This window comes from Scyliorhinus canicula, chromosome 16, assembly GCF_902713615.1.
Source record: "Scyliorhinus canicula chromosome 16, sScyCan1.1, whole genome shotgun sequence".
In the NCBI taxonomy this organism is placed as follows: Eukaryota; Metazoa; Chordata; class Chondrichthyes; order Carcharhiniformes; family Scyliorhinidae; genus Scyliorhinus; species Scyliorhinus canicula.
Window position 1 is genome coordinate 11,459,628 of NC_052161.1, and position 24,671 is coordinate 11,484,298.

General features: G+C 45.8%; 1 protein-coding gene across 2 annotated transcripts in view; it reads right to left on the reverse strand.

Annotated features, from left to right (window-relative positions):
• Nucleotides 1–8,398: 8,398 nt before the first annotated feature.
• The window catches only part of wbp1la (WW domain binding protein 1-like a), a 95,157-nt gene continuing 78,884 nt past the window's right edge, over nt 8,399–24,671 (reverse strand). For both annotated transcript variants that reach the window (XM_038821531.1, XM_038821532.1), the window contains 3 exons: nt 22,454–22,562; nt 16,727–16,888; nt 8,399–9,531 (listed from right to left, as the gene is read on the reverse strand). In XM_038821531.1, the coding sequence (XP_038677459.1) occupies nt 8,762–9,531; nt 16,727–16,888; nt 22,454–22,562 (1,041 nt within the window). In that variant the 3' untranslated portion in view covers nt 8,399–8,761. The remainder of the gene's footprint in view (nt 9,532–16,726; nt 16,889–22,453; nt 22,563–24,671) is intronic.

A 24,671-nucleotide genomic window follows, 5' to 3' on the forward strand; every position in this document is an offset into this window, starting at 1 on the left:
CTAGAGGCTTGGCCTGGGGGCTGCTTAGCAAGCGCTGTAATGGTGCACACACAGCAAACTCACAGAGGTAGAACCGTACGTGTCAGGGTGCCAGGAGATTAGGACTACACACTCACACCATTTCTCCAATCAGGGGTCAGAACAGGCCCTGGTGCTATTGAACAGCAAATGAAAAGATGCCCAGAAGCCAGCTCACCAGACACTTTCCTCTTACAATTACGAGGTGTGTGCACGCATACTCTGAAGGAACATTTCGTTCTATACCAGTAGATGCCCCGTGGCTTTGTTCATGGGAGGTTTGGATCGAGTCTAACCCAGCCTCCACCTGAGTGAATAGATTCCAGTCACTTTATTTACTGCTGGAAGTGGAGTGCAGCTGCCAGGTCCCAGACCAATGGCTACCTTGAGAAAAAAACTTATAATTTTCCATTTAATAAAATATCAGAAGTGCATGTAAAATACAAGACAGTATCATTTCTTTTTGAGAAAGTTAGAAACTGTGTTTTCTTATTGAATTAAAGAACACAAAAGGGGCTGGTTTAGCACACTGGGCTAAATCACTGGCTTTTAAAGCAGACCAGCAGCACGGTTTAATTCCTGTACCAGCCTTCCCAAACAGGCGCCGGAATGTGGCGACAAGGGGCTTTTCACAGTAACTTCATTTGAAGCCTACTTGTGACAATAAGCGATTTTGATTTTTCCAAAAGCCGCATTGAAATTTACAATACCTCGGTTTGGGAATATTGTGTAGTTTTGGGCAATGTATTACAGGAAGGAGAATAAAATCAGTGGAACAGGTCCATCCCAAATACATTAGGACATTACAGGACAGTACGGTGGCACATGGGTTAGCACTGCTGCCTTTCAGCGCCAGGAAACTACGTTCAATTCAGACCCTGGGTGATTGTCTAAGTTTGTATGTTCTCCCCATGTCTGCGTGGGTTTCCTCCGGGTGCTCCATTTCCTCCCACAGTCCAAAGATTTGCAGGTTAGGTGGATTAGTTATGCTATAGGGGCAGCATAGTGGTTAGCACTGTGGCTTCACAGCTCCAAGGTCCCAGGTTCGATTCCCAGCTTGGGTCACTGTCTGTGTGGAGTCTGCACGTTCGGCCCGTGTCTGTGAGTTTCCTCTGGGCGCTCCGGATTCCTCCAAGTCCCGAAAGACATGCTGTTAGGTAATTAGGTCATTCTGAATTCTCCCTGTGTACTCAAACAGGTGCCGGAATGTGGCAACTAGGGGTTTTTCACAGTAACTTCATTGCAGTGTTTTAAAGTATTTTTATTAAGGTTTTGCAGAATTTTTCATAATAAAACAGTAGTAACAATAATAACAAAACAAACTGGAGTGAACATTATTCTTGGCAGTGTTACTGTAAGCCTACTTGTGACAATAAAAATGACTATAAATTGTTCCTTAGTGTCCAAAGATGTGAAGGTTAGATGGGGTGCAGTGCACTGGCCCTAGATAAGCTGCTCTTTCAGAGGGTTGGTGTTTTCTGTGGGAAATACATTTTAGGAGTGGCGCAATGGTTTGGTTCCGATCCTTCAGGGTCCAAAGATGTAGAGGTTAGCTGGGGTTACATGGAGAGGCCGGGGGAATGGCCTAGGTAGGGTGCTCTTTCGGAGGGTCGGTGCAGACCCAATGGGCAGAATAGCCTTCCCCACACTGTAGAGATTCTATGAAGCTGGGGTGAGGGGGAATTCAGTGTTGAGGATTATTTGAATAATTAGCATTTATCACTAGAATAATGATGGGAGAATTGGATAGATTATGGAAGTTAATAAGATAAACAAAACAATAGTTTTCTAATACAAGATGGCAATAAAAGAATAAAAGGTGCTTTTATAAATGATATCTTTATGCAAAGGATGATTGGAATGAAAGTTATTTTATGATGATATCATGCAGCTATTTGTAAAAGGGTGCAGTAATATGGATAAGAGAGCATACATGAACTATGTTCATATGGTGAAAAAAACATCTGTGTCTGAACTTCCATGATTCTAAAATGCAGACTGTTGGCAAAAGGCAAAGTTCACTCACAGGAGACACAAAGAAAAATCAATGCTTGAAATTTGAAAAAAATAGTGGATACACTAGACCAGTCTTCACCTGGAAGAGTCAAGGAAATGTCTTGGAAGTGACTCCACAACAAGTCCTTCGATTGAGGGGTAAACCTTTCAAAACAGAACTAACTTTTTAATGTTCTATGGGCTGGATGCTCATTAAATTCCAGCTCATCCAAAACCCTGCAGCTCATATCCCACACCAAGTCCCATTCACCCATCGCATAGCAAATAGTAGGAGGCCATTCAGCCCTTCAAACCTACTTCGGCATTCATTATATTCATGGCTGCTCACCCAACTCAGTCAACTGTTCCCACTCTTCCCCTCCCCCCACCATATTATTTTATCGCTTTAGCCCCAAGTGCTATATCCAACTGCTTCTTGAAAACAGAGTGTTTTGGCTTCAACTGCTTCCTGTGGCAATGAATTCCATAGGCTCACCACACTCTCTGGGTGAAGAAGACACTCTGTCCTAAACAGTCTACCTCGTATCCTTCCGTATCCACCCCCACCATCGGGAACATCCTTCCTGCATCTACCCAGTCCTGTTAGAATTTTATAAGTCTCTATTAGACCACCCCCCCCCCCCTCACTCTTTTTTAGACACCAGCGAATACAATCCTAACCAACTCACTCTCTCCTCATACGTCAGTCCCACCATCCCAGGAAGCAAGACTGGTAAACCATTGCGGCACTCCCTCTAAAGCAAGTACATCCTTCCTCAGATAAGACCACCCAAAACTGCCCACAAGATTCCAGCTGCAGCCTCGACAACGCCCTGTATAATTGCAGCAAGACATCCCTGCTCCTGTACTTGTTTTCTTGCCATAAAGGCCAGTGTATCATTTGCCTTCTTTATCATCTGTTGCACCTGCATGCTTACCTTCAGCAACTGGTGCACGAGGACACCCAGGTCTCTTTGCACATCCTCCTCTCTGAAGTTATAGCGATTCTGCCTCCCTGTTTTTGCTACCAAAGTGGATAACCTCACAATTATCCACATTAAACTGCAACTGCCATGCGCTTGCCCACTCAGCTCCTGCTCTGCCAAGATATCAAATATAAAATTCTCATACTGTGCTTAAATCTCTTATTGGTCTCCTCCCTCTCACCCGATCTCTACAAACTGGTGCAGTGATTCAGAGTCCCCAACGCCAAAAACTTCACTTCTCCCCCCCAACTCCAACCATGTTTTCCCGCCTGTCTTCAGTCTCCACTGAGCTCCACTGCCCTCTCCATTTCAACTCTCCTCTGCACTGGTAGGGGCTGGTTTAGCACACTGGGCTACATAGCTGGCTTTTAAAGCAGACCAAGGCAGGCCAGCAGCACGGTTCAATTCCGGTACCAGCCTCCCCGAAAAGGCGCCGGAATGTGGGGACTAGGGGCTTTTCACAGTAACTTCATTTGAAGCCTACTTGTGACAATAAGCAATTTTCATTTTCAGTTTTAATTTTCACTGCTTTGGGTGAACACAGCTTAATCTCTCGTCCAATGGAATGGAATACATTTTTCATTTGTCTTGTGGAACCATAGAATTCCAACCGGGATTGTGTGCAACTGAAAAGGCCCAACAATAACCCACCCTGACGGGAGATAAAGATGAATCTGTGAATGCCTTGACCAGGAAAGATCATCTCTCGTTCCCATGGAATTTAAACAGGAGAGCTCTGGAAGAGAGAAAGCAGAGGACGATCGGATGGAAGCCTTTCCGATTATGAAAGGCTTTGATAGGACACACAGAGATGATCCCTAGAATCATTACAGTGCAGGAGGAGGCCATTCGGCCCATCAGGTCTGCATCAACCCTCCGAAAGAGCACCCTACCTCGGCTCCCCCCCCCCCCCCAAAACCCCGTAACTCAACCTAACCTATTGCCGCTAAGGGGCAATTTAGCCTGGACAATCCACCTAACCTCCACACCTTTGAACTGTGTGATGAAAGCGGAGCGCCCGGAGGAAACCCACGCAGACACAGGGAGAACGTGCAGACTCCGCACAGTCATCTGACGCCAGAATTAACCACTGCACCTCTGTGCTGCCCTTTGGTGGGAAAGACCAAAACCAGGGAGCATGAATATACGGTGGTCTCTAGTCAATCCAATCCTTGTTGAGTGGTTAGAATGTGGAACTCTCTGCCATGAGGTCAACAGTATATAACGAAAAGCTATGTAAACACGATGGAGGTAAAGTTAATTATTTGCAGTTTTATGTTTTGAATAATTGGTAAAGTCACTGACCCGACCCAAGTTTAGCCAACTCCACAGAAACAATTAGGTTCATCGCTTCATTTGCTGCCGCAGCCATTGCCCTCCGGATATTGTGCCGATTCAGGCCCAGTCTTCTCTGGCGGCCAAACAAGGCGATCGGCAGATGATTTGTTGCGATATAATACATAGAATCTCAGAACGGTCACAGCACAGGAGGTGTCCACTCAGTCCATCACGTCGTTACTGACGGTCCGCAAGTCCAACAGCAGCTAGGCCCACTCCATCCTCCAGCACCCTCTTCCACAACATCCCATGGCAAATTGCGTGAATTTCCAAGTTAATGACTGCAAGCAGTTGAACCTCCTGCTGACATTTGTGTGTTGTGAAGCTCCCCAGAGTGGTGAGCAGTACCAGTTCGAGGGGGGAGTGTGGAGAGTTAACATATTGGTGCGAGCAATAATGCTGCAAGGCTCTTGAATGAAAAATAACGACCAGGAGATCAGAGGACACTATTGATTTTTTAATAAACCATTAAAATACCTATTGGAAAATTACAACGTGATGTTAAAACCAAGTTAAAGCTAGCAGTTGGTAGGAGCACTTAGGAGTGCATTTTCACGTGAAAACCGTGATTACGTAAGACCAGACCAGCCTAGTATACATTTGTATGAAGCTCCCTGCAGTTCATAAGAAAGAATTTCCTTTCGCATTCAGTAGTTTCTACCTGTGTTCGTCAAGACTTTGTTTTTTTTGTTTTTGAAAAAGTGTTTTTGAACTGATACAGTAAATTTAATTTAAAATCCGAAACTTCCCATTTAACCTGTCGTCATAGGAGATTTGCCCCTTCCCATCCCCACTTTAAAAACAAACTCTCTCGAAACTAATCTCGCGCATGGAACTGGAAATCCCATAGTCACTGGCCTACGCCATCTCCACTGTTCAGATGGAGTGGAACTAAACACTACACAGTGCAGTTTCTCTCCCCCCCCCCTCCCACCCGCCCCCTCCCACCCGCCCCCCCACACCGGGCTCTCCTCAGCAGCCCTGCCTTCAGTTATGATACCCGTCTGAACCTGCTCCTGCACTCACAGGGCTGCCTGTGAGCCAAGCTCGGTTAGGCTCTACGTATTACAAGTTCCTTTGGCTCCATTTGATAACGTTGCTCAGCTAGAATGACCTGCCGCACCACCCATTCCACTGACAACTTACATTTGGTCACCGCGGCTGGAGATCCGGCAAAAAGCCTCATTTGGTTCACTTACCAATAAGTCTGACTGGCAGTTCTAGGACCCGACATCGGAGGGGACAGTTATTCCCAGAGTTGTGAGGCAGTGCACCAAGTGGATGACTCGATATCAGCAGAAATCTACAGCTCACTGTGACCTGATTCTAAGCTAGAGAGGCATTGGCGTGCAGTGGCAGGGAGGGAAGGCAGAGGGAAGGTGGCTTCTGTGGCATGTAATAATATGGGTAGATAGCCCGGGATGGATTAGAGGCCACAACAACAGGTTTGGCATTTCGGAGTGCAGAGCCAAAACAACCTGAACAGGGTGCACAGGTACACATACTGAACCTGCAATTCGCCTAACATCATCCGACTAGTATTTCTGTGCAGCAGAGCACTGCTGGAGGTGCTGTCACTCTGGTCAGAGGTTAGACAGAGGCCCTATCTGCCCAATCAGGTGGGCACTGAAGGTCCCACATATTTGGAAAAGCAGTGCTCTCCCCAGTTTACTGACCAGCATTTGTCCCTCGACCAATACCTAAAACACTATTCATTGTTTTGCCGCTTGTGGGAGTTTATGGTGGGAAAATTTGGTTGCCTCGTTTCCGAAATTACAACAGTGATTACACTTCAAAAGTACTTCATTGGTTGTAAAGCGCTTTGGGATGTCCCGAGGTTTTGAAAGGTGGCATATGTAAATCCCCCTCCCCTCCACACACACACACACACACACACACACCCACCCACACACTCACTCACACATCCTGGTCATAACTTATGCACTGTGCAAAAGACACAAGTGCTTCCGATAAATGGGTTTGTCACCTTGAAACGCAGAGTTCACGGAGAGGAAAGCTACTTTTTGTGCTATTAAACGAATTGGAGTCAGAGCACTGATGGTGATCAGCTCTGGTGAGAAGGAGGGGGTGACTGTTCTCACTAACACAGCAGGTCTGAGTCCATTACAGACATAAAGCACACAAAATCAAACAGCACCCAAACGTCAGTCAAAGCCACCTTCAATTCACTTTGGAAACATTTTTTTAAAAATTCATTCTCAACAACATGCCGGTTCAGGCACTGCCCCAAATTAAAATTTATACCTACAGACACGATACAAAAGAAAGATTACAGATCCAACTCAGTTATGGCTTTTTCTTTGTTTTTCCAACCATGTGTCAACTTCTACAGGTGATCTGGTCACCCTGCGCTTCCTGAACCGCCATATGCAATGTGAACGTAAAAATGCAAAGCCTTAGTAACCAAAATAATGAAACCTGTGCTTCAGTGGAAAGGGAGAGATACAGAGAGAGAGCGAGATACAGAGAGAGAGAGAGAGAGAGAGAGATACAGAGAGAGAGCGAGATACAGAGAGAGAGAGAGCGAGATACAGAGAGAGAGAGAGCGAGATACAGAGAGAGAGAGAGCGAGATACAGAGAGAGAGAGAGAGATACAGAGAGAGAGAGAGAGAGAGTGAGATACAGAGAGAGAGCGATACAGAGATAGATAGAGAGAGAGCGATACAGAGATAGATAGAGAGAGAGAGATACAGAGAGAGAGAGAGAGAGAGAGAGAGAGAGAGATACAGAGAGAGAGAGATACAGAGAGAGAGATACAGAGAGATACAGAGAGAGATACAGAGAGAGAGAGATACAGAGAGAGAGATACAGAGAGAGAGATACAGAGAGAGAGATACAGAGAGAGAGAGAGATACAGAGAGAGAGATGACGAGAGAGAGAGAGAGAGATACAGAGAGAGAGAGAGAGAGAGATACAGAGAGAGAGAGAGAGATACAGAGAGAGAGAGAGAGAGATACAGAGAGAGAGAGAGAGATACAGAGAGAGAGAGAGAGATACAGAGAGAGAGAGAGAGAGAGAGAGAGAGAGAGAGAGATACAGAGAGAGAGAGAGAAACAGAGAGAGAGAGAGATACAGAGAGAGAGAGAGAGATACAAGAGAGAGAGAGATACACAGAGAGAGATACACAGAGAGAGAGAGAGATACACAGAGAGAGAGATATATACAGAGAGAGATACAGAGAGAGATAGAGAGAGAGATACAGAGAGAGATAGAGAGAGAGATACAGAGAGACAGCTAGAGCCAGAGAGACAGCTAGAGCCAGAGAGACAGCTAGAGCCAGAGAGACAGCTAGAGCCAGAGAGACAGCTAGAGCCAGAGAGAGACAGCTAGAGCCAGAGAGACAGCTAGAGCCAGAGAGACAGCTAGAGCCAGAGAGACAGCTAGAGCCAGAGAGACAGCTAGAGCCAGAGAGACAGCTAGAGCCAGAGAGACAGCTAGAGCCAGAGAGACAGCTAGAGCCAGAGAGACAGCTAGAGCCAGAGAGACAGCTAGAGCCAGAGAGACAGCTAGAGCCAGAGAGACAGCTAGAGCCAGAGAGACAGCTAGAGCCAGAGAGACAGCTAGAGCCAGAGAGACAGCTAGAGCCAGAGAGACAGCGAGAGCCAGAGAGACAGCGAGAGCCAGAGACGCAGAGCCAGAGACGCAGAGCCAGAGACGCAGAGCCAGAGACGCAGAGCCAGAGACGCAGAGCCAGAGACGCAGAGCCAGAGACGCAGAGCCAGAGACGCAGAGCCAGAGACGCAGAGGCAGACACGCAGAGGCAGACACGCAGAGGCAGACACGCAGAGGCAGACACAGAGGCAGACACAGAGGCAGACACAGAGGCAGACAATGCAGAAAGATGCTTTTTCTGCAGTTTAAAGCTGGTATTCAGAGTCCCCGAAGAGAGAACCATCACCCCTTCTATTCAGAAGCACACGACGTGCCAGTACTAAAGTCTCCCAGTTTCCATTCAGTTTGTGATTTCAACCCAGATGTATAAAGCTGTCTCTCTTACAAGGACACAGGTAAAGAAGTGGTCTTTTCAAATGACACAAGATGAATGTAGGGTCACAACCCCATGCAAATATGCTTTGATTAAAAATTTAAATGTTGGATACAAAATTCCAGTTGCCGTCATAACTGCTTCTATACCACAATATGACAGGCCAACACGAACCAGCACAGAATGCTATTGGTGTAGCCAGCCTGACCAATTTCCCTCGGTTCAGGACTGACAACTCCGTGTCTGTTCCCCAACACCACCAATCTGGCATTTACCATCTTTTCTCTTGTCTCCCTTCCGAGTGCATGTGAGAACAGAATGATTCTGAAGCTCAAAAGAAAAGAGAGAGTATGAGGAATCCTCGAGCACAAATGTCAAAAAAGTGCAGCTGACGGGGGGGGGGGGGGGGAGCTTCAGTTAGGTTTGGGCGTCACGATGCTGCTGATGAGCTTGCAGCAACTCATTCTCATTGATGGTGTCCAGTAAAAGACACACCGGCTCCTCCGTGACCTCTGGGCCATGTTGCTCCTTGCAATCCTGTTGCTCGCTTGCTTCAGCAAGGCCTTCCTCCCTCGTGTCCGAACGAGGGCAGGAGTCACACACATTACAGCTGTCACAGAATTCCATTGCACCCCCCAAACCATCAATCAGACCATCCAATTCCTTTGCGTCATCGTCTCTGTTGCAAACGCACACTTCGATGCCGGAATCTCCAGTGAACCTTCGATGCCTTCCGGGGGTCTTGTCTTCGTCCTTGATTTCCAAGCAGGGCTGGTGATGCCAGCTCTCGATCTTGGAGGACGAGCTGGGATAATAATCAGTCAGTTGCTCCTTCTCGGGACAGCTCAGCTCCTCGTCCAGCTCCAAGCAACAAGCTCGCACAGGCTCTAGTTCAGTGCCAGCAACCAAATCGTCAGTCTGGCTGGCTGTCGGGGTTTTGTTCAAGCTGTGCTCCGAGTAGGAGAGTGAAGGGTCGCTGTCCGACGCACTCCCCTGGCGGGGCACCGCCTCACAGACCGTTGGCACAGAGTTACTTGGGATGGTCGGAGACCTGGCTGGCTCGGGATTGGAGGAGCCATTGCAAGTCGTGACGCACTGCGGGTGAAAGGCACTGTAGGGAGGTGGCGGGGTCACAGGTCGGTTCACCACTTCTTCATAAGGAGGGAGTAAATAACTTGGCAAAAATCCTGGGTTTTTTTCCAGAAGGAGTTGAGGGGAAGGGGAGGAAAGAAAAAAAATATTTGTTTAGAATGCAAATATATTTAATCACAACAGTAGAATTATCAAAGAACACCCAAAAACAACAGTTTGCCAGGATGTTGACAATTACACATGATAAAGTGCAAGCCCAAATAATAACTCAATCATAATCTTTAATTAACACTTTAACCCTTTACGGCAACCGGATTTCATATAGCCGTTTTAATGTTGTAAAATACCCACAGGTACTTCACAGTTTCACAGGGGCTAATATAATATTCGGGTGGCATGGTAGCATAGTGGTTAGCACAGCTGCTTCACAGCTCCAGGGTCCCAGGTTCGATTCCCGGCTCGGGTCACTGTCTGTGCGGAGTCTGCACCTTCTCCCCAAATGCTGCGTGGGTTTCCTCCGGGTGCTCCGGTTTCCTCCCACAGTCCAAAGATGTGCAGGTTAGGCGGATTGGCCATGCTAAATTGCCCTTAGTGTCCAAATTGCCCTTAGTGTCCCAAAAGTTTAGGTGAAGTTACTGGGTTACGGGGATAGGGTGGATGCGTGGGCTGAAGTAGGGTGCTCTTTCCAAGGGCCGGTGCAGATTCGATGGGCCAAATGGCCTCCTTCTGCACTGTAAATTCTATGCTTAGAAAGACAAACTGATGCCACTTAAGGAGATATTGGGACAAATGACCAAGACCTAGGTTTTTGAAAAGAAAGAGAAAGAGAAAGAGAGACAACAAACAAGGATATCTGGGAAGCAATTCCAGAGCTTGGCCACCAAAGTGCAACAGTTAAAATCGAGGATGCAGAAGAGTCTAGAGTAGAGGAGTGCAGATATCCCAAAAGGCTGGAAACCTGAAGAGATTACAGAGGGATTTGAAAACAACAATGAGGATTTTAGAAATCATGGGGTGAAACAGGATAACAATGATCCTGGCCGATTTTTTATTTTTATTTCTATGAATCAATAGCTGCTGAATTCTAGTCGATCTCAGAAAATGGAACACTTAGAAAGCCAAGTATTAAATAAGGGCAAGACAGGGGAAGTTGGGGGTGAATAGACGGTTCAACTATGGAGTTAGCACAAGCACAGATTCAATGAATAGAAATCTAGTTATGCTGAAATTTCTACAGTCGTCTACAATTGAGATTGTGTGAAGAAAAACATGCAATTGCAAACTTTAAAAAAATTGTAAAGGTATGAGTGTATGTAACTTTTGAAAGATCACCATCCAGATATTAACTTGGAGGTTATAAAGCACAGTTGGGCTGAAGTTTGCATTAAAATATATTGACACCGGAACTGAATGATTGTCGTTTTGTTGGAGGCAGAAGTCTTTAAAAGAATATTCTACCTCTTCCCCCCCCTCCAGATGCCCCACAAATTGCTCTCTTCAACCAAAGGACCAAGTAACTGCTCCCAGCCCATCACCAAATCAACTCTTGTGACCTGCCACCAGAGGGCAGGCAACATCATTTCCACCATCCTTGCCGACTCTACTGGGGCGACGCAGGTGTCATCCCATTTAATAAAATAACTCTGTTCAATCGCAATATTCCTGTGATCAGTCTGTGCGTGAACAGTGCGCGTTCATCGCCTTCCCCTTTGCCCTTTGGCAAAGGGGTCTCGATTATCCCAACTTCAATTCTGCTGCTGGTCTAGAAGCACCCCCCCCCCCCTCCCTTGATGGGTCAGAGTGGAATTTCCCCAAAGCCTACTGCTGCCCCCCCCCCCCCTCCCCAAATTGGCCTGGGTTTTCTTTGCCTATCTCAGAAAATCACATGGTTTGGGGTGGGGGTGGGGGGGAGATGAAGATGAAGAGTATATGGAGAAGGTGGGACAGATAGATGCACCAAAGGGTCTTCAACCTGTCAGTCATTGGCATCAATCAGCTAGAGTAGATTGACTATGGCATAGAACACGTCTGTCACTTGTCAGTCATGTAAACAACGACAGGCAGGTTAAAGACCCGAGACAAATGGGAGATGTTACTTTGCCCCAGTAAACATTCGCAAGATTAAAGAGTGACAAAGTTTCACTATAGTTTGTGGCTTCACTGGCACATTCTGACCACTGGCTGTTGTTGTTCCAGTCATTATAAAGAGGGGTTCTCACCACCAGAGGCTGGTTAATGTTTAAAAACATTTGCAAAAACTACCGAGGAGTATTTTATTTCTCCATTCAATTCAGCCCGAATGATGGGGAATGGGAAAGAAGGAAACACAAGGGACAGGCACAAAGAGACAAGGGAAAGAAGGAAAAATGCATTCGTACAGGGAGGCAGACATGTTTAGAGAGCGAGGCACACTCACTGAGATAAACATGCACAGGCGGACATGTCATAGACAGAGATAGGCATAAACTACAGACACTGATGCAGAAGCAGGCAGAGAGAGATATGTAGACTGAGAAAAGAATGTGGTAACACAGGCATGATGAGTCCAGGGCGAACGGGAAGCAGAACTTATGACAAGCTCTCGGGATGAGTCAGAACCGTTACCATTAGGGTCAGTACTCTTTAGGTCTGTTGATATTAACACAGCTGCAGTTTAAACAGAATTGCGCAGGAAATAAAAATATGCAACCCAAATTCTAGCAGTTTGGACCCCCCCCCCCCCCCCCCCCCCACCACCTCTCCCCCCATCAAAATGTGAATTTTCTGTTTGAGGGTGCGGTACAAGTACGGTACAACAGAACACGTTACACTCTGGTGACAGCATCAAGTAGCTTCAGGTCATGTATAAACAGCTGGATTAGAAGCAAAATAGAGAATCCTCAACTCCATTCCAAACTCGATTCACTCTTGAACCTGTATAACGGTTTCCTGGAGTATTGGGTATAGTTTTGACCTCCTTTCCCAAGGAAAGATGTATTGACCATAGAGGGAGTGCACCAGACTAACCCATGGGATGGAGGAAACGTCCCAGGAGAAGAGATGGGCTTTTATGCTCTGGAGTTTAGAAGAATGGGAGGTGATCACCTTGCAACATACAGAATTCTCACAGGGCTCGACAGGATAGGTGCAGGATGGACATGTACCCTGGCTGGGGCGAGGGTGGTCGTGAACCCAGAGTCTCAGAATAAGGGACGGGCTATTTAGGACTCATATGTGGATGGATTCCTTCTCTCAAGAGGGTGTTGAATCTCTCCTCAGAGGGCTGTAGAGGCTCAATCACTGAGAACGTTCATGGCTGAGATTGATAGATTTCTACATATTAAAAACATCAAGGGATACTGAGTTACGGCATTGAAGTAGTTCAGCCAGGATCTCATTGAATGGCGGAGCAGCTCAAAGGACTCGTGGTCAACTCCTGCTTCCAGTTCTCATGTTCCTGCCACCCTGTGGCAAAGTGACATTGGCAAATTAAGATCGGAACAATCTCCAGTTTTACCCTCTGGACCCAGACTCATGAGAACCTTCAATTTCTCATTTCACTGTACGACCAGCACAGAGACGCCAATCTCATCAACTTCGGCTGGATTCAGATCTTATGTTGTGAAAGGCTGATTGTTAATCCAACAGACTGGATCAAACACAGATCTCATAGTATAAAGGCTACTTCCTAGCTTACTTCAAATGCTCAGTTCTGTTCTACACTGTTCAGAATGAAGGCACTTACCAAATTCAGAGCACAACAATCAAATAAAACACTCAAGAATCCAGATTACCAAAGGCTATGATTGATCCCATCATTTCTCTGAAAGTGGGAACGTGTTGAGGGCAAAATTACAGCCAACCTACAGGAGTAGAGGAACAGGACTTGACCATTTTACCTCCTGAAACTGATATGCCTTTGAAGGACATCCTCTGTGATCTAACCTTACACCCACCTTTGCCCCATATCCCTCAAACGCTTTGCTTCAGAAAGTACCATCAAACTCAAGACTTCAAATTAACAATTTACCCAGCATGAATTGGCATTTACAACAGAGTTCTGAACTTCTACCATCCCTTTCCTACTTTCACTACTGAAAGGCCATAGTTTATAGATAATGCCCTGGGACCCTGGACTCCCCAACCAGCAGAAATAGGGTAGAGCAAATATTAGGATGGCACGGTTGCACAGTGGTTAGCATTGCTGCCTCACAGCTCATGGGACCCAGGTTCAATTCTGGCCTCGGGTGACTGTGTGGAGTTTGCACTTCCTCCCCGCGTCTACGTGGGTTTCCTCCGGGTGCTCCGGTTTCCTCCCACTGTCCAAAGATGTGAGGTTAGGTGGATTAACCATGATAAATTGCCCTTAGCGTCCAAAAGGTTGGGTGGGGTCACCGAGTTACAGAGATAGGGTGGAGGCATGGGCTTAAGTAGGGTGCTCTTTCCAAGGGCTGATGCAGACTCGAGCCGAATGGTCTCCTTCTGCACTGTAAATTCTATGATTCAAATCGTGACCAATCCAATCTCTCCTCCTAAGTCAGCACTGCCATCCCAGGAAACAGTCCAGTAAACCTTCACTGCACTCCCTCAATAGCAAGAACCTCCTTGCTCAGGAAAGGAGAACCAAAAGTGCACACAAAATTCCAGGCATGGCCTCACCAAGGTCTGTATAAATCGAGCAAGACATCCCTGTCCCAGTACTCAACTTCCCTCGCTATGAAAGCCAACATACCATTTGCTTTCTTCAGCACCTGCTGCACCTACATTACCCTCTCTCAATTTATAGCCATTCAGATAAGAATCTGCCTTCGTTTTGTTACCTCACATTTATCCAGTCTATACTTCATCTGCCATCCCATAGAATTTACAGTGCAGAAGGAGGCCATTCGGCCCATCGAGTCTGCACCGGCTCCTGGAAAGAGCACCCTACCCAAGGTTAACACCTCCACCCTATTCCCATAACCCAGTAACCCCACCCAACACTAAGGGCAATTTTGGACACTAAGGGCAATTTATCATGTCCAATCCACCTAACCTGCACATCTTTGGACTGTGGGATGAAACCAGAGCACCCGGAGGAAACCCACGCACACACAGGGAGGATGTGCAGACTCCGCACAGACAGTGACCCAAGCCGGAATCGAACCTGTTACCCGGGTGCTGTGAAGCGATTGTGCTATCCACAATGCTACCGTGCTGCCCCTACATATGCCCACTCACTGAGCTTGCCCCAATCACACTAAAGCATCTCTACATCCTCCTCACAGCTTTGTATAATCTGCAAATTTGGAGATATCAGATTTAGTTCCCTCCTCTAAATGTTTGATATACAATCACCAATCCCTGCCTTACCCCACTAGCCACTTCCTGCAATTTGGAAAAAAAAACCCGTTTATTTCTACCCTTTGTTTCCTGTCTGACAACCTGTTTTTTTAAATCCATCTAAATACACTCCCACCAATCTCATGCACCTGAATTTAACACATTAATCGCTTATGCGGGACTTTGATAAAAAGCCTTCGGAAAAACCAAATAAGCACACCAACTGGCCCCCTTCATCAACTCTACTAGTTACATTCTTGATGGATTTCAGTAGATTTGTCAAGCGTGATTTCCCTCTTGTACATCCATGCTGACTCTGTCTGATCCTGCCACTGTTTTACTAAGTGCTCTGCATAAAAGCTTTGAATAAGGACTCTAGAATTTTCCCCACTTGGTCTACAATTCCCTTTTCCTCCCTTCTTAAATAGTGGGGTTACATCAGCTACCCTCCAATCTGTAGGAATTGTTCCAGAGAGTATAGAACCTTGGCAGAAATCACCTATTCATCTATTATTTCCAGGGCCACTTCCTTGTTTTTATATACATATAGAATACCCAATTATTATTTTTTTTCAATTAAGGGGCAATTTAGCGTGGCCAATCCACCCGCCCTGCACATCTTTGGAATTGTGGGGGTGAGTCCCATTTAGTCACAGGGAGAATGTGCAAACTCCACACGGACAGTGACCCGGGGCCGGGATTGAACCTGGGTCCTCAACACCATGAGGCAGCAGTGCTAATCACTGCGCCACTGTGCCGCCTTAGGGCTACTTGTTAAGTACTCTAAGATGTAGATCATCAGGTTCTGGAGATATATCGGCCTTCAATCCCAATTTCCCAACCACCATTTCTCTACTAATACTGACTGCCTTCAGTTCCTTCCTTTCACAAAACCCTCCTTTCCCCATAATTTCTGATATCTTTTAGTGTCCTCCTTTGTGAAGACAGAACCAAAGTATGTATTTAATTGGTCAGCCATTTCTTTATTCCTCATTATAAATTCCTCTGTTGCGGCAGCACAGCGGCGCAGTGGTTAGCACTGCTGCTTCACAGCACCGTGGTCCCAGGTTCGATCCCAGCTCTGGGTCACTGTCCGTGTGGCATGTGCACATTCTCCCCGTGTCTGCGTGGGTTTCGACCCACCAGCCCAAAGATGTGCAGGGTAGGCAGACTGGCCACACTAAATTGCCCCTTAATTGGAAAAAATGAATTGGGTACTCTAAATTTTTTTTTTAATTCCTCTGGTTCTGAATGTAAGGGACCTCAATTTGTCTTCACTAATCTCTTCACACTCTATGTAAACGTTTACAGTCAGTTTGTATGCTCCCCACAAGCTTACTCGTAATCAATATTTTCCCCTTCTTAATCAATCCCTTGGTCATCATTTTCTGAATTCTAAACTGCTCCCAATATTCAGGGCTGTTTTTTGCTTCCTGGTCAATTTGTTTGCATCTTCCTTGGATCTAATACTATCCCTAATTTTCCTTGTAAGCCGTGATTTGGCCACCTTTCCCGTTTTACTTTTGTGCCAGGCGGAAATAAAAATTGTTGCAGCCCACCCATGTGTTCTTTGAATGTTTGCCATTGCCTATCCACCATCATCTCTTTACGTAACGTCTCCCAATTCATCATAGCCAACTTGCGCCTCATACCATCGTAGTTTCCTTTAGTAAGATTCAGGACCCTCGTCTCAGAATCAACTACATCACTCTCCACCTTGATGAAAAATTCTATCATATTATGGTCACTCATCCCTAGAGGGTCTTGCACACCTAGATTGTCAATTATTCCTTTCTCAACACAAAATACCCAGTCTAGGATGGCCTGTTCAGTCCGCATGGTTCCCTATAGTGCCATGCAATTTACCTAACCCACTGGAGGTCATGTTCCCTGGCAATGCAGTGACCAGTTTATACCCAAAGTTCTGAAAGGGTTAATAATAATGTAACTTTGCCCAGAGGAACCATAAATTGCAACAGAGACACATACTCAGGTAGAGTGGAAGCAGGGAGTAGTTACGGGCCCCCTGATAGGCGATGAGGTTGATCTCATGCTGTCGTTGTTGCTGCTGTAGACGGAGCTTGGCTCGCCGATGGTGACAGACACAGCAGCAGCTCAGGATGATGATGATGGTCCAAACGAGCCAGAACCCTGGAGAGAGGAAAAGGAGCAATATCATGCAGTTGAATTACATTTTAACAACTTTAAACATCCAGATTCCATTCTTCAATCAACTACACAAACTTTATAAAAGGGACACATAAAAGACGTTAAATTAAAATAGAAAGTGCACATTGGCTTTCCGAGGAGCCAAAGAACTCTTGCGGAGCTTAGCAGAGAAAGGTCGTCACACTATGTCCAACCACGGTAGCACAGTGGTTAGCTTTGTTGCTTCATAGCTCCAGGGTCCCAGGTTCGATTTCCCGCTTGGGTCACTGTCTGTGCTGAGTCTGTGCGTTCTCCCCATGTCTGCATGGGTTTCCTCCCACAAGTCCTGAAAGACGATCTGTTAGGTGAATTGGACATTCTGAATTCTCCCTCTGTGTACCTGAACAGGCTCCGGAACGTGGCGACCAGGGGCTTTTCACAGTAACTTCATTGCAGTGTTAATGTAAGCCTACTTGTGACACTAATAAAGAATATTATAAATCTCACATCCAATGAATCCCTATTTAGGCCTTTTCTGGATGGGGGGGGGGGGTGCGAAGAATGGAGATGGGGGGCCAGTTGTGGGGGGGGGGGGAGATCACCTTCCATATGGATCCCATCTATTGTGCTCAGTTGCATCCATTTGGAATCCGGGCCTCAGGAGGGATTTGGAGAGCTGCTGGTTAAATGCAAGGATCCTGGAGGAACAGCATATCTACTGCCAACAATTTCCATTCCTCCAGATCTTCCTGCTGTTAAACTGTCAGCATTCTAGAAGGGGTTGTGTTGGATGGAGAGAGAGAGAGAGAGAGAGAGAGAGAGAGAGAGAGAGAGAGAGAGAGAGAGAGAGAGAGAGAGAGAGAGCGCGAGAGAGAGATCATAAATCTATGCACCAGTTATTTTGTGCAGCTCGGGTGTGTACTTCTAGTAAAAGAATTTCCCCAAGGCCAGCACGCTGGCAAGGAAGTGCAGCTCGGCTGTCAAACATTACACGGCTCTGCTGGTTGTTTGTTTTCCTCGGCTCCACCCACGTCACACACTGCTGCCTCCAGGAAAATTCAGATGCTCAGCTTCCGCTGAAATGGTCCCAAGAAATTGGTTTACCGGCATGCAGAGCAACCCACGTTACAGATCGTGCTTTAGGAAACACATTGCTGTGTTTTGTGCAGCTTTATCGCACCAAGCACACAAGCAAATTAATGCTCTAACTTAGCAGATCCACCTCGGCAAAAGAACCAAGTGACTGCCCGATTTCCCTCTTTTAGCCTTTCAGAAGGGCAATCACGTTCCACCCTCTTCCTCTGCCCCCTGTTTAAACTTTCCCTTTTCTTACACGGGTTCATTCAGCAATCTCATCTTTCTAGACGTCATTGCCAACCCACAATGTTTTGCAGTTTCCCCAATAAAAGCTACTGGTTTTGGTTAGTGTTATACAGCTGGGTAATTGCGCCTCTAGATGTTTACCCAACATTACATTGAATGCACTGCACAGAAATAGGCTAATTCAGCCCATCAGGTGTATACTGGAGTTTATGCTTCACATGAATCTCCTCCTATCTTGAGGGGGGGTGGGGGGGGGGGGGGGGGGCGGCACAGTGGTTAGCACTGCTGCCTCTCAGCGCCAGGGGGCCGGGTTCGATTCTGGCTTTGAGTGACTGTGTGGAGTCTGCACGTACTCCCCGTGTCTGCGTGGGTTTCCACCGGGGGCTCTAGTTTCCGCCCACGGATGTGCATGTTAGGTGGATTAGACGTGCGAAATTGCCCCTTAAGTGTCCAGAAGTGTGTAGGTTAAATGGGGTTACAGGGATAGGGTGGGGGAGTGAGTGTAGGTCGGGTGCTCTTTCAGAGGGTCGGTGCAGATTTGGTGGGCCGAATGGCCTTCTTCTGCACTGTAAGGATTCTATAATTCTATGATCTCACTTGATCTGACATTATCTGCTCATCCTTCTCCTTCATATAGTTATCCAGCTTCTCCTGAAACACTATTCACCTCGCGTGGCAGCACATTCTATTTTCCGGCCACTCTTATGATAAGGTTTCCCATGAGTTATCTTTTGGGTTTATTCATGACAAACCTATATTTATGACAATTAGTTTTGGCCTGGTTTGAAAATTCAAGCCATTATACAAATGATATGCACACGAAAATCAGTTCATACAGTACTTAGAAATATGATCGTCTGACCCATCAGCTGTAGTTCCTGGAAAGATTTAGTTACATAATTACACCATGGCCACTCTTTGCAGACTGGAATCGGACAGTTTTTTCAAAGAGCAAGTATAGGCATGATGGCCTGAATGGCCTCCTTCTGTGCTTGTGAGATTCTAACGCCATTTGTATATATTGGCGCCACTTATTTTCTTTTCCATTCACTCAGTCCCCGCTAAATTTCATTGGCCATCTCTCTGCTCACCGACCTTTTCTTCTTCCAAGTTGTCCTGTAATTTCGGAGTTGCCTCCTTCAATTTCCCTGTCCCTCCTAATTTGTTACCACCTGTAAATCTGAACGCGTTGTTGCATTGGGTTTTTGAATTGGGGTTATTGAAGCCAATCAGAAACGAACGATCCCACCAGCTACAACCAGTATGTTACCCCACTGCAGACACGTTCAGCACCTGTCAGATCAACTTGCCCCAAATACAATTCTGTAACATAAAGGCAATTATAATTAGAGCAGGTTGTGCAAGTCCCTTTGCCTTCGGGAAGCCAAGTGGGCTGCCTGACATTGCCCCCGGATTCTGCGCTTTATATTATAACGCTGTTGCAGATCGCAGAGCCACGAGCACAAGGTAATCAATCTCACGCTTCAATAAAAGGAGTCAAGAGATTCCAGAGAAACACAGAAATAGGAGCAGGCCGTTTTTGGCAAGGCAGTGGACTAGTAATCCAGGGACTCGGGCTACTGTTCTGGGGATATGGATTCAAATCCAATTGCGAAACAAATCTGGTTGAAAATGAGTCACAGTCATGGTGACCATGAAATTATCTTCAATTGCCGTTAAAAGTTCACGAAGGAAATCTGCCATCCTTACCTGGTCTGGCCTATATGTGACTCTGGATCCACAGCAATGTGATCGACTCTTAATCGGCCTCTGAAATGGGCGTAAATGGGTAGGCAACAAATGCTAGCCTTGCCAATGTCACCCACGTCCCATCAAAGGATATTAAATAAAGCCCCATGTGCCTGTCCACCATTCAATAAGATCATGGCTGAATAACTCCATTTATGTGTCTTAACACCCATTTTCATGTTTAATCAATGACTTAGAATCATAGAATTTTTACAGTGCAGGAGGCCATTCGGCCCATCAGGTCTGCACCAGCCCTCACAAAGAGCACCCTACTGAAGCCCATGTATCTACCCTATCCCCGTAACCCAGTAACCCTCCCGCCTTAAAATATTTGGACACCAAGGGCAATTTAGCATGGCCAATCCACCTAACCTGCACATCTTTGGACTGTGGGAAGAAACCGGAGCACCCGGAGGAAACCCACGCAGACACGGAGAGAACGTGCAGACTCCGCACAGACAGTGACCCAGCCAGGAATCAAACCTGGGGCTGTGAAGAAACTGTGCTAACCACTGTGCTACCCATCATAGTAGAAAAGTCTAATTGTCCCAGTGTCCAGACTTTTGGAGAGAAAATTCCAGATCTTTATTTCCCTTTGTTTTCAACGAGTGCGTCACGAAAAGCTATCCTCTAATTTTAAGATTAGGCGCCTGCTTTATTAACTCGGCCATTTGAGAAGCAGTGAAATCTATAGGATATCTCACCACACATAGCGCACCCTATGCAGGGGTTAAAACAATTCAGAAGTTCCATAATCAGCCACTAAATCAATAGCTTGCAGTTGGAACAGCAGCGTTCCCTATGAATGGATATTCCCCAATTTGGAGATGTTGAAGTGAGCAAGGGGTCACCTCAAGGAAGGAGATTTCATCAGCAGAAACCCAATGAAACATTCACTTCATCCAGTAAAATAGGAAACTTTTTAAGCCGAGGTGATAACTGCAATTATTAAAGCACAAAGATACTTTGATTCTATTTTAGTTTCATATCTTTATCTTCTATTTTTAGCTTTTATGGACAAGGCTCCGTCCACTAAAAGCATTTTAGTAGAGGTGCTTTTACACATCTTGTGCAATCCTGTGAAGCTACTCACAGTAAGTACACTTTAAGTCGGTGGCAATTCTGGAGATTAATTAGTAGCAGCAGCTCAAATCAGGAGCAAACAAGGGCTGTTACAAATATAAATCAATCATAAAAGGCAAGGAACCAACAGATTATTCCTGTTCTTCTGACTGGAGTAACTGTGTTCTTGCATTACCATGGAGCTTCCAACACTGGAAGTAATTTACCTTCTTCCCAATTGTCTGCTGATAATTCTGCATCGCACCAGCAGGTGGTTTTCATCAGCATTTAACCAGTCCACTACTACCCAGGCTAAGTGGCCATTCTGATTATCAGAGAATCCCTACAGTGCAGGAGGCCATTCAGCCCATCAAGTCTACACCAACCCTCCGAAAGAGCACCCTACCTTGACCCACTCTCCAACCCTATCTCAGTGACCCCACCTAACCTATAGGACACCAAGCGACAATTTAGAATAGCCAATCCATCTAACCTGCACATCTTTGGACTGGTAGCGTGGGGCGATCAGGTTTTTGGACGACGGAGTACATCACAGCCACAGGAACCCAATCCACACTTTCCTGCAGGATGTGGCATTGATCAGAGCAGAAAAGCCTGCTCGACATTTCTTTTTCTAAATAGTTCTACTCTGCTGTGAATTGTAGCCTCCCAGTTTTAAAATTATTTAAGGATAGCACGATGTTGGCCTGTGCCGCTCAACACCACACTGCGTGTAATCTTACAACAGTCCTCATCCAGGAATGATGTCTCAGACCACTTCACAAGCCAGCTAGAAGAAAAACTGGGCTGAAAGAGGCTCAGATTGAGCGTGAATGGAAGATGATAATAATAATAATAATCGCTTATTGTCACAAGTAGGCTTCAATTAAGTTACTGTGGAAAGCCCCTGCGAAAAGAGGTTGAGAGTTTTGAGAAGGCAGAGAGACACAGATAAGACAGATTCTAAAACCAATTCAAATTTATAGCCTACAGTTTTCATTTCGCCAGTGTTTTTTGACCTTCGTGTCAAAGTGGCTTAAACTAGACTCGGACAAAAAATACCATTGTTATCCTGACAGAGAGACAGGGAGAGAGAGGTGCATCATTCACTCTTTAATTGACAGATTGGTAAAATGAAGCTTGTGGCGCTCACCAACTCCACGAATCAGTTGGAATTAAAAGTCAACCTGGGCAGCGAGGTGGCACAGTGGTTAGCACTGCTGCCTCATGGCGCCTTGGTCGCAGGTTCGATCCCGGCCCTGGGTCACTGTCTCTGTGGAGTTTGCACATTCTCCCCATGTTTGCGTGGGTTTCACCCCCACAACCCAAAGATGTGCAGGCTAGGCGGATTGGCCACGCTAAATTGCCCCTTAATTGGAAAAACTGTAGGCACCCTAAAATTATATTTTAAAAAAGAATTGAGTCAATACTTACACCAAAGTTCATAGTAGTAGTTACAGCATTGTGACTCTCCACAACAGTGTCCCGTTTCACAGAAGTAACTCTGGTTATTCACTCCGATGCACACTTCTCTTTCTTGAGACTTCAAAAAGAAAAGGAAAAGTTAAGCCGACCATGAGAGAGAGAAAATGACGAGGCGTGAATAATTGCAAGGTCACTATGCAACCATATGGCTAAGGTGTCATTAGCCACGTAAGTTTCACCCACATTCATGACTCAGAATTTAGTTTACTACCTTATGGTAGCATTTCAGATTGGGCTCCTCTTTATTAAATAATCAAGAAGTAGTTTCACCCAAACTAATAAGGAAAGCAAGTAATTCCTCAGTCTTCACACTCCCTTGGAAAATTTAGCCTTTCCAAATATCAGCTTCATGTCTCTTAGCAGTTATAATTTTTTAAAATATAAATTTAGAGTACCCAATTCATTTTTTTCCAATTAAGGGGCAATTTAGTGTGCCCAATCCACCTACCCTGCACATCTTTGGGTTGTGGAGGCGAAACCCACGCAAACACGGCAAGAATGTTCAAACTCCACACAGTGACCCAGAGCCAGGATCAAAACCTGGGACCTCGGCGCCGTGAGGCAGCAGGACTAACCCACTGCGCCACCGTGCTGCCCATTGGCAGTTACAATTGACCCATTGCTGGATCTTCCTGTGTTCTTGGTGGTGTCCTACAATATGAGCCTCACTAAACTTAATGAAGGGATCTACCAAAACGCTTTTCAACACTAGTTCATTCAGCGTAGTGTTATGCATCAACGTTCACACCAAATGATTAATGGTTACATATGTTAGTGCACAATGACCACAAACCTGTTTCAGTTCCAAAGAGCGACCAAAAACCGAATGGAACATTTTATGCACTAAACCAATATCAGAATTAATTCACAGGACAATTATAAATCCCCGCCAATTATTCCCTACAGATTCATATTTTAATCTCTCTAACCTAAATCCACTTCTCTCCCCCCCGCCGAGAACGAAGCTCAGGTCGGCCCAGCTTCCAATGCATCTCACTGCAACTAGATGCTCTCAACTCTTCCGCTACCCATGTAATCACACTACTCGTCCAGCATCCAATCTTGGCATGAGCTGCAATTCCTTTCAATTAAACAGTAAGATCAAAGCCATCATCATCAGCCCTCATTAAAAACTCCTTCTCCTGTTCAGTCGCCTGCTCCAGCCATAACGTCCAAGAACAATAACTTACATTTATATCGTTCCCTTAAAGTTGCAAAAATATTCCAAGGTGCTTCACAGAATCATCATCAACCGGCCCATGCCAGCAAAATTCAAAACATTACATCCAACATTAATGCGATTGAACAGCACTTGCTAAACAATCCTAACTGTGCTAGGAATTTCACTGAAAGTTGGGCTGACAATGTGGCTCACTTACTAGTTAGAAGCTACATGTATTCATACACAGGACCCTGCCCTTTGCAGACAGTAGGAACATGTCCACGAATTATACCTTTTCCAAGTAAAAGTCTAGCGGACAGTTATTCTCTGATAATTCCCCATGGCAATGCCTTGGTCAATCAGAGTCAACCTGCCTGGTTTGGATTTGAAGCAAAACAAAAGTTTGGCAGTTTAACATTTCCTTACTGCATTCTCCATGGTAACATCTCGACCAAAGTCTCCTTGCCAAGCTGTAAAATCCCTCTTTTCATGCAGTATAAGTAATTGTTCCCTTGACTGTTGGTTAATCTTGCATAACTGCCCTGATAAGTGCAAGATGAAAAGCTTCGATAGTATGTCCCTTTTTCAGCAATACTTAGTTCTATACCGCCAAATGGTTATATCAAATAAAGCTCAATGCTAGGGCCATAAATAGGCACTAGGAGATACAGCCTGAAGTTTGGTGAAGGATGTAGGTTTTTAACAAGTGGGATAGAGGTAGACGGGTCTAGAAAGGGAAGAGCCTACACAGCTGAAGGGGCTGGTTTAGCACAGTGGGCTAAACCATTGGCTTGTAATGCAGAACAATGCCAGCAGTGCGGGTTCAATTCCGGTACCGGCCTCCCCGAACAGGCACCGGAATGTGGCGACTAGGGTCTTTTCACAGTAACTTCACTGAAGCCTATTTGTGACGATAAGCGATTATTAAATTATTAAATATAGCTGGAATTATTAAAACTGGGGATATTGCAAAAAGTCAGAATTGGAGGAGCACAGAGTACTCAA